Genomic DNA, 15276 nt, shown 5'->3' with positions numbered 1-15276 from the left:
AAAAAAAAAAAAAAAAACAAAGCAACAGGGAAAGACACATCCAGTATAAAATTTAAGGTTATAAGAAAACTTTTTAACATACATAATATATGATCGCAAGATATAGATTGGTACCTTTCTTTCAGCAAAGCCTCCCGTTCCTTCCGCTCAAGTGCTTCGAACCGGAGATCATTCCCCCATTTCTTTTTAAAAGCACGATAATCAGTGTGTTGATCAATGTCCTGGAAAAAATCAGGATGATAATAAATTCCCACAAGAGATATAGAAATTGAGAACATCCCAAACCAAATAATAATAATGTTTAAGGACATCCAAAGTAAAAATAAATTCAGTTCATTAAAATGATTTACCGTAGACGCTTCATCCAGCAACTGCCTGAAACCTTCAATAGCTGCCTTATGAGCAGCACGCTTTTCCCTACGTTCTTCTTCAGCGCGTGTCTTTACGTACTGCTCGAACAAAGATCTTCTAACAGAATGACTTGGTATTGCCTGAAAGAAAAAATGAACTCCCCATATAAATACATGATTAAAAAGTCTACTAACAGATTGACTTGGTATTGCTTGAAAAAAAACGAAATGATAGGAAAATTTTAAAATTAACACATCACTAGTTCCTCAGCATCACAATGTTTCTGGGTGGGGTGGATAAGCAATAAAGCATAATGGCTCTAAACCGTCAAACCTTTACGTAGCTAATATTGCAAAGAATTAACTGGAAATGTACAAGTCACAAGCGAATCCAAGGAAAGAAACATAGACGTGAAATCAAAATATGGTGTCGATCTTTAGGTTTGACACACCTTAAAGCGAGGGTCAAAGATAATTTTTGGCAATTCCTTCTCCCATTTAGAAAACGGTGCTATTCCTTTCTCTTTCAGCATTTCCTGCCAGGATACAGTAATAAGGAACAAGATATTAGAAAATAAACTTCAATTTGGATAATTTCATGTTTTCCACCAAAAGTTGGCACCATTATCAATGATAATTAAACATGCAAAGAATTACGACATTCCAATATTTCAACAAGATCCATATACGAAATTTTCAATGCTTGAAACATGCAAAGCAGTATGACATCCTGATATACCAACAAGATCCATCTACAGAGGAAAATTTCAATTCAAGATATTCTCTTCTTCTCTAGAATGCTTTTAATCAGATGCATCTGAATGGCTAAATTAAAAGAAAACATGATAAAAGATATATATACCACACCCAACATCGAAAAAGACAAATAAAACTATCGCAAGCGCTATTTACAGATCCAGGCTACAGTACCTTAAACTTTTTGAAATACTCTTCCTTCGATGGTCCACTATCTTCATCTTCGGAATCTGAAGAAGAATCAGAAAGGTCACCAGCTTCAGGAGCATCATTTACCTTACCCGAACCGTTTCCAATTTCTCCACTTGGTGTGACCTCAATTTCTTTACCACCATTTGCTTCAGATGTTGTCGTAGATGAGACAGGCACTCCCGAATCATGTAGTTTCTTTTTCACTAAATCCAGTGCAGACGAACCAAAATTTGTAGTTTTTAGAGATGCAGCATCCCGGCCTCCATTGATAATAGCAGGTGCGCTCAAACTTGCTTGATCAGAACCCTTTTCAGTTAAATCAGTACTAGGCACAGAAGCTAAACTCTCCACAGCCCTCTCCTCCGGTTTCTTCCCCAAATCTTTCACCTCTGCCGGAATTTGCCAACTGCTAACCTTTGTTTTATTGTTGTAGTAATACTTTTTGCCGTCATTTGTGGACACAAGAGCCCAATCCGTCCCAGGTAAATTCTCCCTACATTCGGTACAAGTCAAATGAGATCTGTATAAGCTGTACATACTTTAGCAGGCTGGACGTTACTTAACAAAACATAAATTTATTGATTTCATGGGAATGAGATAGTTGGCGACCTAGTACAAGATTCATACACGAGTAATAAAACGATATAATGTCTCACACATAACCAATCTAACATGTATCAATAAAAATATGACAACAAATTTTATCATAGAAAGTCTAAATCTGAGAACTCACATAGATACAGGAATTGGCTGCACCAGCACTTTATCAGGCTGCAAAAGTTAAGAAAAAAGTATAGATTAGAAATTGCTTAAAAACTCTAAGGATTAGGGCAACATGAAGATAATGTGCATGCATTATCAAGGTAAAATCAGACAAATATCCTTCATCTGCAGTAGCATCAAATCGCAAGAAAACCATATATACGGCCTGTGAATAACTTAAACTGGACTTTGAAACAAATCAGATGCTCTTACAACAAGATTACTGCAATAATGTAACTCGACAATCTTAAGCAACTTCACAACTGTGGTAGTATATGTAAACCAAATTTGGATACTAAATATAAGTCACAGAAAATAGAGAATTTTCAGCAGCTAATGAACATATGACATCTAGGACTTTCAAAACAATCTAAATCAAAGTCCGACATTTTAAAACTTTGACACAAATACCAAAAATGCAAATACCTATTATAGACACGAACTCTCCTAAGTGACATGTCGTGAAGGGAAATAGCCCGGATATGATATCAATTGCGTATGGAATAGACATACTAATGAACAAGCTATGTAGTCAGCTATACTCACCTCCCCTCCAAAACCAGGAGGCTTTTCGTAGGTCGATTGCCCTGTAACGGAATTATAATAGTAAAGTACTCCTGTTTCTGATTTATGTGCAGTCCAGGCATCCAACCGATTCCCTACTGGTTGAGTCCCAGCTCTGTCATCTGCAAAATACAAGATGATCCTGATAAAGGGTATGTAGACTACATAGAATAACCATTAAGGTCAAACAGCTCTTACATGGATCAGTAATCTATCATGAAACCTCGAGCATACCGATTCCTGAGAGTGCTTCTGTCTTTTGTCCGGAAGATTTATCAAGCTGATGACCTGGTAGTGCATGAACGTTGCCAAGACTTCCCATAGGAATGGCACCAAGAGGTTGAGAACCAGAATATGGTACGTTAGGAGAGATTCCACGAACTGGAAATGGATATGAACCAGGAAAGGGAGTAGGATGTGAAAGAAATGGTGCCCTGGGAATACCACCCATAGGAGGGGGCTGCAACCACACTCCTTGAGGCGCTCCAGGCATTGTAGGCTGTGAGTGATATGGAGGATACATGTGCGGATGATTAAAAGGGTTGATTTGCGGAGGACCTCCAGACATCCCGGGTCTTGGAGTTGTAGAAAAAGGGTTGGAACCAAGAAAAGCAGGCGGAGATATCATTAGTCCAGGAGGGGCAAGTGTTCCTGGTCTACCAAAAGGCAGATTTTGTAGCATGGGCGAAGCTTGAGTTATGAGATTAACATTTGAGGAGGCAGCTGCATTGGAACTCCATTGTGCAGTAACAGGAGACGGAACTGACTGAGAGACAAAACCTGTATTAGCAATCTGCACAACAGCAAAAAAAAATACATCAGGGAACTAATCTAGAGACTAAAAGGAAATGACCTGAATACAGATAAATCAGCCTGAGCTCAAAGCATATACCAAACAAGGTTAAACCATGACAAAGTCTATTAGTGAATTTAAGCAAAATGACCCAAAACTTCGATACTCAATAAGCGAGAAAGATTTTCATAGCTGGTGTAAAGACATGAATTCATCTAATTATTAAAGAATCCTTCTATAACTCAGTATACCACACGTTCTTGTATAAGGTTCTACCCAAAACCACATCAAAAACAAGAACTAGAACCAAGATAAAGCCTCTCTAGGAGTTTAACAGCATACGAGATGAACAAGATAATGTAAACAATCAGAATTGAGCATTGAACAACATACAGACATAGAGGGTTGCTCCTTCAGCTCCGATTGAATTCCTGGAGAGACGCTCGAAGCATTGGCTAAGACTGGACCACTTGGAGGAGGACGGACGGATATACCCTGCCCAGTAGATGCCGTCGTCGTATACGGCGGCTCCGTTGAATTATCCCCTTGCATCGGAGTAGATATGTAGCGGTATCAAGTAACAGTCGCCAACAAGAAATCGCCGGGCGAATGAAGAAGCTAGGGTTTAGGAGCGTGGAGGGAGGAATCACACAAGTCGATGTTCCCCGATTCAGGAGAGGACGTACTTCAGCCGACGGTATAGATAGTCGTAGGATGATTGAAACGATGGACGGCTGAGATTTTACGTTCCGAGGGAAAAAAAAAAAGAAGGAAGGATGTGTTTTATTATTTACCGGAATAAACCTTATATTTTAAGATCAATTTATGAATTAGCCCATATTTTTTTATTTGACCCACCGCTAAGTGTGTTTCCTTGTACGTACACTATGTTACTATATGACTGCGCACGTTGTTCATGTTTTATTTTATTTTATTTTATTTTAATTCAAAAAGCGTATAGAAAAGCCTATTCAAACTTGAGAATGATCGAAAGTTGACTGAGCATGAGAATTGCAATGACAAAAGAAAACAACACTTGATAAACATGGTTCTTTTTATAACCAAGAGATCAGCCGTAGCTCAAATTAATTTCGGAATGTACGGAATGGAACGTCAAATTTTTCTCTCGTTGTAACTTGTAAGCAATCACAATAGTCAATTTATGATTGGTATTATTTTCACATAGGTAAATCAATCATTATACCACCAAAAATTAGTCAACGATGGGTTCACTATGTAGTTAAGGAATATAGACGATCGAATCATAAAAACTGAATCAATTTTTTTCAAACAATTAGTAGCCGTTCGATTTCAACGTCAACCCTTTTAGTTTTATTTATTAAACCGTATCTTTCAATCATATTTCTGACTGAGAAGTGAGAACATGTATTCACACCTACCACTCGCTATGGTCGGGAGGGTCGGAGGAATCTGGGCCATTAGCTAATTCCTCTTTAAAAGCCATTTTCTTAGTATATGTTTTGTTTTTTTAATTGTAAAAAGGACATAAAAGTGTGGCTGAGGTGCCGACTCCGACCCAAACGTGGAAGAATCCAATAAGCAAAGTATTACGAACTAGTTAGGTCGCCGACCTCTCAAGATACCAATACGATACCCAAGATTTTCTATAACGTATTGAACTGATGATAGACCAGATTAAGAATGAGTAGCCCATTTACCAATAAGAACAGGGAATACAATTTATTTTAATAACGCGTTCCACAAAAAAAAAACAGCAAGCATTGAGACTTGAGAGGGGCTTTTATTATATAAGTCGCATATTCTTCTGCTGGGTCGCATAGGTACAAAACAAACAAAAGGGCACGATACGACGATAGACTCTCCACCGATCACTGCATTCTTCAATCTTCTGCAATCTCTCCCTGCCTTGTCTCTATTCTTTTCGAACCTTCTCGATTTGATTTTTCTTATCTGAAACCCTAAGTGGGTCACAGGCTTCTCTGCTACCGTGTTGTGTTCAGTGTTAACGATACTATAGCTGTCAGACATTCGTTATTGTGTATGTGTGTTCTGGCTGTGTTATCGGCGGAGAGATGCGTCAATTAGGTTCACTTGCGTGGAGTTTCTGGTGAATAATGATTCTACAATCTTCTTCTTGTCCTCGTTTCGATTTGTCCCACGCTTATGTGTCTCGCCGTATGTTATGTCCGTGCTCTAAATTAGACCACGGCGGCCTGATTGTGTTCTGCGATGGATTCGCGAAGAGACGGGTCCTCCGTCGGAAGTTCAGAGTTCACGCGGCGAATTCTAATTCGAATTTGAGGTTTGTTTCCAGCGGAATTCGCAGTAGCGATGCGAAGAATATAGGATTAGCGGATTCAGCGAGAAGAGCTTCAAGGAGTCTTGTGGTCACTCGTTTTTCCAATGAATTCGAGGATGAAGAAGAAGAATCTCAGGAGTCTGTAATTCAGGGTGACAGAAACAATTTCACTAGCTTTAGAGAAGACCCGATTGTGGATAAGCTCAGGACTCAGCTAGGTACAATCCATCCACTCCCATCACCACCGATTAGTCGTGATGCTATTGGTCTGTTCGCGTTCTTCTTCTTTGTTGGTGTTCTTTGTGATAAGCTATGGACGTGGAGAAAGAGGCGGAGACAGATGAGCAATGACGTAGGGGAAAGAGGAGTTGGGCACTGGCCACAGGTTCCCACGAGCTTCTCTTTGTCCCTTGAGAAGGATTTGCAAAGGAAAGAGTCTGTGGAGTGGGTTAACATGGTGGTGGTGAAGCTTTGGAAAGTTTATAGAGGTGGGATTGAGAATTGGCTTGTTGGATTGTTGCAACCAGTTATTGATGACCTGAAGAAGCCGGATTATGTGCAGAGAGTTGAGATCAAGCAGTTCTCTCTTGGGGATGAGCCTTTGTCTGTTAGAAATGTTGAGAGGAGGACATCTCGCCGTGTCAATGACTTGCAGTAAGTTTTGTACCTTGTTGCTATTGTCTATGATACTTGGTCTCTCATATGTTAGGTAATAATCCCATTTTTCACGGTTCAGTTGAAGGTTGCTTATGCTCTCGTTTTTCTTCTTATAGGTACCAGATTGGTCTTCGGTATACTGGTGGTGCTCGGATGTTGTTAAAGCTCTCTTTAAAATTTGGTATTATTCCAGTAGTCGTGCCAGTCGGCATTCGGGATTTTGACATTGACGGTGAGCTATGGGTTAAATTAAGATTGATTCCCTCTGCGCCTTGGGTTGGAGCAGCATCATGGGCTTTTGTATCACTTCCAAAGATCAAATTTGAGCTTGCACCATTCCGATTGTTTAATGTAATGGGTATGAGTTAATCATAATACACGATCATTTATTTGGTGATTGTTAAGTTGTTGACCATATATAATGTGGAAGGTTATACTATTAACTATCCCAGAATAATGTGGAAGGACATCTCCTCTAGTTTTACGACGATGTACATTATCACTTGCTCATATCATTTTCGTCTTTTTTTTGCATGAATGCTTTGGATGATGACATCAGGAATTCCTCTTTTATCAATGTAAGTCTTGCCGGTCCTTACTTTTTTTTTTCAATCAATGGTTCAATACTGGATTGGTTTAACTTGAAGCGCTTTGTACTTGATAAGTTGTTTCCTGTTGAAATGAGGTTTATAGTCGTAGAGAGGAGTTTCGTAACTTCTTTTAGCTATATTTTTGTTTTCTTTTCTTCTGTGATTTTTGGGAGCATTACATTAAGTTGCAATACTGCATGGTTTTTATCAGATACTGGTATTCATTTTAGCATTTGTCATCTGTTGATTGTTTATCCTCCTTGATTTTTGGATATATCAGTTTCTTTCCTCCTTACTTTGCTTTATCTCGCTCAGGTTTTTGACCAAACTGTTGACAGAAGATTTGCCTCGATTATTTGTCCGCCCAAAGAAAATTGTCTTGGATTTCCAGAAAGGAAAAGCTGTTGGGCCTGTTTCAGAAGACTTAAAATCGGGAGAAATGCAGGAAGGGAACAAGGATTTTATTGGGGAACTGTCTGTTACTCTTGTAAATGCCCAGAAACTTCCATACATGTTCTCTGGTAAGTTATACTCACTCCACAGCTTTTTTCTTCTTCAGTTCATTGTTCTCTAGCAGTCTGTGTTGTTGTATTGTCTATATACACCCTTAAGTTCATTTGAATTCGTTGAGCACTCAGATATACTAATGCTATAGCAGATTTAGAGAATTCTTTCATCAACTTTACATGTTCCTTCATTCATCACATTTTGTTTGATAATTTGTAACAGGTAGAACAGATCCATATGTTATTTTACGAATAGGTGATCAAGTTATCCGCAGTAAAAAGAACAGTCAAACTACAGTGTTTGGGGCTCCTGGTCAGCCAATCTGGAATCAGGTTGAACTGCCGACTATATCTCAATGGCTTATTCATAATCTGGTGGTGAATCAGAATTTGTTAAATTGCTAATATTATATGGAAAATTTATCTATCAAAAATATGGTCAGGACTTCCAATTCCTTGTTTCAAATCCTAGAGAGCAAGTGTTACAAATTGAAGTCAACGACTGTCTTGGATTTGCCGATATGGCTATTGGTAGCGGAGAGGTAAATCACCTTTCTTTTTCTTCTATTTGTAATCAGCAAAAGAATAGCTCAATATATTAACATAAATGATTTCTTAAGATGATGATTGTCTACTTCAGTGGCTAGCTTTTTCATGTTTGTTATTCATAATACAAGAACCAATTTCATCCTGTTATTCTCTGCACAATGTTTCAACTAAAGGGTTTGAATTGAGAAGATGAGACTGAGAACTATCACCATTGCTAAGAAGATAGCAGCCTGCTGTTAATTTATGATGTAAAATTATGCGATTGAATGAGTAAGAAAAACAGTGGGTGAACAGTAGTTGCTAATGACAATGCCTTTGCTGTATTAGTAGTACCTGGTATTATGCGAGTATGTCACACCTCTTATTAAAAGTTTGCGCCTCATTGTTCAGGTTACGCATCCTATCGGTTATTGATCTTCTTGTCAGTATAGAAAGGTCACCTTTATTCACTTGGCTATTCTTGGCACAATTCCAATTCCGGCTTCTATTCAACCACTTCACATGTTTTCTGCACAAAAACCTGACAACACATATAATTGTTTATTGATGCTGTAGTTTGAGTAGTCAGCCTCTGCTCTGATAACATTGTCACAATTGCTTACCTATTAATCTGCGACTCTACATAAATTACCAGGAAATTGATGAATATCAAATTTTGCTGTCTACATGACCTTATTACTTTGTTATACATCCAGGTTGACCTTGAATCACTGCCAGATACTGTTCCTACAGACAAAATTGTTAGTTTGCGAGGTGGTTGGAGTTTGTTCGGAAAGGGATCTGCTGGAGAAATACTACTCCGGCTTACATACAAAGCATACGTGGAGGATGAAGAAGATGATAAACGCAACGCAAAAGCCACTTATGCAGATGCTTCTGATGATGAAATGTCTGATTCGGAAGAACCTAGGCAGAATGACAAGATTCCTTCTGATGATATTAATCAAGAGTCATTTATGAACGTGCTGTCTGCATTGATTTTGAGTGAGGAATTTCAAGGCATAGTTTCATCAGAAGCTGGGAGCAATAAACTTGATGATGGTGAATCAAGCGTGACACCACTTCCTTCAAAGGCTGGGGCGGACTCAAAATCTCGACCGAAAGATCCTGTCAGTGGGGACATATCAGATTTAGAAGTGAAAAATGTGAATGCCGATAGAGGTTCTATTGGTGATGGAGGTATATGAAGGCTCTGTCTTATGATAATTTTGTTTCTATAGTTGCTTGTTCTAAAACTATTAAGCTTTGTAATTTCAGGATTAGCATTGTTGTGGTTCAGCGTAATCACTTCTGTACTGGCGCTCGTTGCTATCAATATGGGCGGCTCAAGTTTCTTCAACCCGTAACATGGTGTTGTATGGATCACTAGCGATTTATTTTTCCAAAGTAAGTCTGTGAACCTAGAAATGAAAATTTTGTGAGTTCTGCCTATAACCGCCAATATCAGTCGAATTCATTGAGTATATATGGAATCTCTGCGTATAGTTGAGAACCAACCTTGCAATCTTTACTGAAATCACTGTATCGATTTTTGCTGGGCGTAGTTTCTGTTTTGGCTTTATATATACTCGAAAAAGAGTTGTCAGTTAGATAAAACTATGTACACTAAGTTGAAAATGATGAACCAAAGTTTCTGAATTGAGATGATAATGAGAACCTGACATTACTGTTAACAGTAGAAACGTAAAAACCAGTGTGGTATTTTGTAGAGATTGTGCAATTTGTGCAATGGTTTGATGAGTCTTCTATTCAATGTGTCATAGTCCTTTTCTGCAGTTTGCATTTATTAGTGTCCTATTGTTGATGACTGACCAAAGCCTCTTATCTAATGGCAGGTTGGTTAATTTTCTCTTCTCAGCCTTAGAGATGGCTTATAACGAGGTCACAGTTTTGTGTTTACATTCTAATGCTGTTGCATGCATGTAGAAGAGGGGCGCTTATTGGCGAGACAAAGTTTTAGGGTCCATTTCACCCAATCTCTTACAACTGTGAATCAACGTGTATACCAATGGTTTGTTATAGTACATGAGAACAATTATTCTCTGTTCAAATAAAGATTAATTTTTCTGCAAGGATTCCATTACACATTGCACGAAGACACCTGCTATTAGCAGTCACCAACTTGTAGGCTTGAGAAAAGTGTGGAAGTTTACACTTAGGAGTAGTAATGAGTTTTTTCACCTAGATTTTTCTTGTTCTTCTTCTAGTTTTGTTCCTGTTGTTGGATACAGCAACTGTAATATTCTGCCATTGGTATGCTTTTTTGGAGGAGCAACAAAAAGTTAAAATGGGGATGTCGATGCGCAGTCTAAACAAGGTACATTTTCATCTTCTGTTTGTTTCCTATTTGCTATTAATCTTTGTCTTGCTAGATCATGTTAGGAAGATCTTAAAAGTTCTCATGGCCCTATAATTAGCTAATCTCCTTTCTTCCCAATCTAACTCATCTTTATGAGCCCGTCTCGTTAAGGGAAGATATTAAACTCCTTGCTTTATTTTAACATTGCACAACCCGCAACGTAGGGAACACAATTCAGTACACTATAGGCCTCTATAGCTATGATATGAATGAATCTTTTGTTTTTGGTGTTTGCGTATAGCAATTTACAGATTACAGATTACAATAATCTAACAAACCGTGAAATGTCTGCATCGCCTTTCTTTCTAGGATTAGTTTAGCAATTTTCGTTGATGCTACACAGGTTGGAAATATTAATACTTTTGGTCTATGAATTTTGTTTTCTCAGGGCTTTAAACCACAAGCCAAAGGCGCAAGAAGTATCCATGTCATTGTCTGCTCGTTTTCTTGTTGAGAAGATTGTCTTTTCAATGTTGAAGTAACATGTTTCCGTTAAAATTTTACAGAGTACGATAACAATATATAAATCCGTCTAATGAAGAAAAGTCACGAAAACCAAAAGATTATGTTTTTGGAATAATTGATTGATATTGCTCAAATCATGGGGGTTATATATATATAATGCTAAACACGAATGCAACCTACAGTTTAATTTAACGTGTTCCAGATGTGAGATGTATTACTTAATTGCACGTTAAGGGGACGATTAGATCTGAAGAATTATGCAAATCAAAGAACACTACAAAGTAAACCAGTTTTATAAAATTAAAACGGGATCGTGGGTGCATTAAACAATGGGATTTTTTTCAGAAAAATTAGTAATGAAAAGGAAGTGCAGAAAACAATGTTAAAAAGGGATTAATATAAGTGAGATAAATAACACTAATTTTATTATAGTAGTATTAAAAAGGAGGGAGAGAAATCACGTGAAGGAGTTGAGATCACGTCAGGCACATGTGGAGGTGGACAGTCCTCGTTTATAGATTAGATAGTTTAGTTTTTGTTAATCTTCAACTCTCTTTCTTTGGTTTCTCCGTTCTCTTTTGTCCTTTTCTTTCTCCACTTTTTAACATAATACATATTTTCAATAGAATTATATAATTAAGTGTTTAGTCATTAATTAATTATGCACTCCAATATTTCATAAATCACACTATTAGTAATTATAAGTGTTGGTTCACAATTCTTTTTAAATTATGGAGCTACGAAGTAAAATCAGTACGGACAAAATGTCTATACATTATTGCAAAATAAAAATTTCTCTTATAAAATAAAGAAACAAAACGTGTATACATGGTTGTAAAATAAAAAATCCAAATTGATATATAATTTCGTTCGAATTATAAAATCGAAATCCTAATTATTTCATTTGTAAACCGACGTATAATTTCAAACTAATTGTAAAAACTAAACCCTAACCACATTATTGGTAAATCCAAACCGGCATATAATTTGTTCTAATTGTAAAATCTAAACTCTAACCACTTCATTTGTAAACCAACCAACATATAATTTCGTTTTAATTGTAAAATCTAAACTCTAATTCTTATTTATAAATTCAGACCGATATATAACTTTGTTTAATTGTAAAATCTAAACCAAACTAATATTTAATTTTTCTTAATTAAAAGTATACAAAATTTATTTTCTTAATTTGTTTTACTTTTTATTTAATTTTGATTTATTTTTTAAAGGAAATATTATATACAAAATTCTGATTTGTTCAGAAAGGAATGGATGAATACAAGCTTAGCTTCACTCCTAAGTACTTTTCAATCGGTACAGAAAAAAATAAATGGACAAAAATGGTTATTTTGTTGATGCTGAAATGATGCATGCGTTTATTTGCTTTGGACCAAAACAGTAATGTCTTGTCTTGTCTTGGATTTATAAATAAAAACTAATATAATAAAAAAAATATATTATTGTCAAAAAAAAAACAAACAAATTGGTGTATCTATTATATAAATATTGGTGTCACTGATTGATTGGCTTGTACTTTATGCCATACCAATTTTCGATTAACCAAATTTCAATAGTTTGACCAAAAATAAAATAAAACAAAAATTGCTGTTTTAATAAATTTGTCTATATGTATGGGTTGTATACAAAAATTGACGTTAAAGTTAAAAAGAGTGAGAGTAGTTCCTCAAATAAAAGAAAATGGAAAAAGATTCTATACACTTCCATTGAAACATGATTGGTAGTTGTAAATGTGAGAGAGAGTATGAATAGTTGGCATATGTAAAATATAGTTTCTTCTGATTTTCAAATATATTAAAATATAGTTTGTGAGATTTTGCTAGAGCTGGATGTCCTCTCAAACAGGCCATCATCCCTGTAAATTATTGTCTTAAAACATATTTTACAAAAAAAAAAAGCAATTACTTTTTGTGACAAGAAAAAAAAACTTTTTGAGCAATTGAGTACTTTAAAGTGTAACCAATTTTTTTTAAAAAGTCATTGAATTAATTATAGTTCAAGTGGATATTATTCTGTTTACTGAATAAACATTTTTTTTTCAAGCAGATCCTGAGCGCAAATTATTGGTTATATAGTGTAAGATATTTAGAGCCTTCTAACCAAATAAACAACATGATAGCTTCTTCTTCTTCGTTACCATTATTATGTTGGTACTGATAAATGGTACCAACAATTTTCATATTTTGAATTCTGATGAAAAATATGGACATTGTTATTGTGTGGCAGATTCCCTTAGAAAACGACTTCTTTTTTTAATTACCTTCAATGTTTTCCGATAAGTGTCCAAAATAGTTTTGCTCCAATCATGACATATCCACCACTGTCACCTGTAGAAAGTATCAAAACCAAATGGTTGAGATGCATTCATGTAAGCTATTATGATATGAAAAGTTGTATAATAATTAAAACATGTTTGCCAATAAACAAATATTGGATAGGCTAGTTTAGAAACCTTGGCATATGCTTTAGGTACATTATTAACAAAAACAAGTTAGCATTTAGACTTCTACACTAATAGCTAGCATTTAGAAAACAAAATTCAATACAATCTACCCTTGAAAATGCATATAGAAAGAAAAACAAATGTTCACATATACTGTATAAGTTTTTGTACTGCAGTCTTTGGATACCTCTCAAAACTGAAAATATTATTTTCTAAACAAAGGTAATTTTCCTATTTAAAAGAAATTAAAACTGCTAGATTTTTGCCTTTAAATTCTCTTTTACATACTTATTAGCAGTAAATCTTCTAATTAAATATTATAAAACTGACTATATAACTAAATATTATACATAACACATGTGATAACATTACAACAAAGACTGAATTATAATTGCTAAATCAACAAATATTTATAGCTTTTTTATAAAAAAATTAAAAAGACAAAACCAAGAAAAATATTATAATGATTTTAACATATAAAGAAATTTGAAAATTATCAAATTAATAGTATATTTTATAATTAATAATAGTAAAAGAAAATAATAATGGTAATCACCTTGTTTTGTGCGATAAATGCAAATTAAGCAAGGCTGGCTTGAATCACGTTTATTATAAGAGAATCCTCTCTCTCTCTCTCACTCTTCAGACACTTCCCCCATCTCATCCTCTCTCTCTCTCCATCCTTTGGATTCTTCAGGTACTCTCTCTCTTCCTCTCTCTCTGTCTCTCTCACAGTCGCTCTGATTCATCTTTTTGTCCGTTAGATCTCTCCAACTGCTTAGTCCATAGTTGCTACACAGTTACTACCAGTGAACTATGTCGGTTTTGAGTTTTTAACCCATCTCAGTCTTTGAATTTCAAGCAAAGTTTCGAAGTTTGCTCTGCATCTTTTGTTTTTTTTGAGACATACTGTGTTTGATGGCTTTGTAGGAAGACCATATATGGTAGATCTAAAGATTAGAACCAAAATCCAGTACTTTTATGTTTCCTTGTCCTTTCAACAAGTGTACCACTTTGGTCTTAAGCATAACTTCATGTCTCTTTGTCTCTCTGTTTACTAGCTCACTGTTTCCCCTCATGGACTCAACACTATAGTGTTCTCAAGTTAATTGCATACACACACACACACGCACATGTATATAAATGTTTATGGATTCAAGGAACTAACACCTATAGTGTATTTTTGACATTCTGGTGGATTTGTGCCCATTTCTTGAGCCACCTCGATTTTTTGTAAAGTGATGGATCTGGAATTCTCAAGTTTAGTTGACTTTGAGCATAGTTTTTATCGATATTTTTTTTTGACTTTGAGCATATTTTTTTGACATTCTTGAGACTTGTTGAGTTGTACAATGATGGATTTAAAAGTTCTCAAAGTTTGTTTACTTACTACATTTTGTTTGTTTTTTTGTTTTGATGAAGTAAGGAGAGGAATCTGAGAGTGTCGGCAACATGTCGGATCTTCAGACACCACTTGTAAGGCCGAAGAGGAAGAAGACATGGGTTGATTACTTTGTCAAGTTCAGATGGATCATTGTCATCTTCATCGTCCTTCCATTCTCAGCCACACTCTACTTCCTCATCTACCTCGGGGACTTGTGGTCGGAGTCCAAGTCATTTGAGAAACGCCAAAAGGAACATGACGAAAATGTCAAGAAAGTCGTCAAAAGGCTTAAGGATAGGGATGCGGCCAAAGACGGGCTTGTCTGCACTGCACGTAAGCCGTGGATCGCCGTGGGAATGAGGAACGTTGACTACAAGAGAGCCAGACATTTCGAGGTTGACTTGGGAGAGTTCCGTAACGTTCTTGAGATCAACAAGGAGAAGATGACTGCTAGAGTTGAGCCTCTTGTCAACATGGGACAGATCTCTCGTGTCACCGTCCCAATGAACCTAGCTCTTGCCGTTGTTGCTGAGCTTGACGACCTCACGGTTGGTGGACTCATCAATGGATATGGTATTGAAGGAAGCTCTCACATCTATGGTTTGTT

At 36.2% G+C, this 15276-nt stretch overlaps 3 protein-coding genes across 3 annotated transcripts in view; 2 read left to right on the top strand and 1 right to left on the bottom strand.

The window, feature by feature from the left end:
- The window catches only part of LOC104765855 (pre-mRNA-processing protein 40C), a 6589-nt gene extending 2461 nt beyond the window's left edge, over positions 1 to 4128 (bottom strand). Inside the window, exons 1-8 of the mRNA XM_010489633.2 lie at positions 3811 to 4128; positions 2859 to 3417; positions 2607 to 2746; positions 2032 to 2069; positions 1281 to 1791; positions 803 to 886; positions 351 to 491; positions 115 to 221 (exon numbers count right to left, since the gene is read on the bottom strand). Coding sequence (XP_010487935.1) covers positions 115 to 221; positions 351 to 491; positions 803 to 886; positions 1281 to 1791; positions 2032 to 2069; positions 2607 to 2746; positions 2859 to 3417; positions 3811 to 3969 — 1739 coding nt within the window. The 5' untranslated portion in view covers positions 3970 to 4128. The remainder of the gene's footprint in view (positions 1 to 114; positions 222 to 350; positions 492 to 802; positions 887 to 1280; positions 1792 to 2031; positions 2070 to 2606; positions 2747 to 2858; positions 3418 to 3810) is intronic.
- On the top strand, positions 5631 to 10072 carry LOC104765854 (tricalbin-3-like; the record flags this gene model as incomplete). Its single annotated transcript, XM_010489632.2, is given in 9 exon segments — positions 5631 to 6352; positions 6472 to 6713; positions 6915 to 6933; positions 7261 to 7466; positions 7675 to 7784; positions 7895 to 7993; positions 8696 to 9179; positions 9258 to 9386; positions 9836 to 10072. Coding segments are annotated over 8 exon segments (1971 nt in total), but the record flags the coding sequence as incomplete, so codon positions are not given.
- Positions 13912 to 15276, top strand: part of LOC104765853 (delta(24)-sterol reductase-like) — a 3329-nt gene continuing 1964 nt past the window's right edge. Inside the window, exons 1-2 of the mRNA XM_010489631.2 lie at positions 13912 to 13982; positions 14708 to 15274. Of these exons, the coding sequence (XP_010487933.1) occupies positions 14738 to 15274 (537 nt within the window). The 5' untranslated portion in view covers positions 13912 to 13982; positions 14708 to 14737. The remainder of the gene's footprint in view (positions 13983 to 14707; positions 15275 to 15276) is intronic.

The sequence above is a fragment of the Camelina sativa genome, chromosome 19, assembly GCF_000633955.1.
Source record: "Camelina sativa cultivar DH55 chromosome 19, Cs, whole genome shotgun sequence".
NCBI classification, from domain to species: Eukaryota; Viridiplantae; Streptophyta; class Magnoliopsida; order Brassicales; family Brassicaceae; genus Camelina; species Camelina sativa.
The sequence above is the reverse complement of the archived record's forward strand: the minus strand, read 5'-3'. Positions and strand labels throughout refer to the sequence as shown.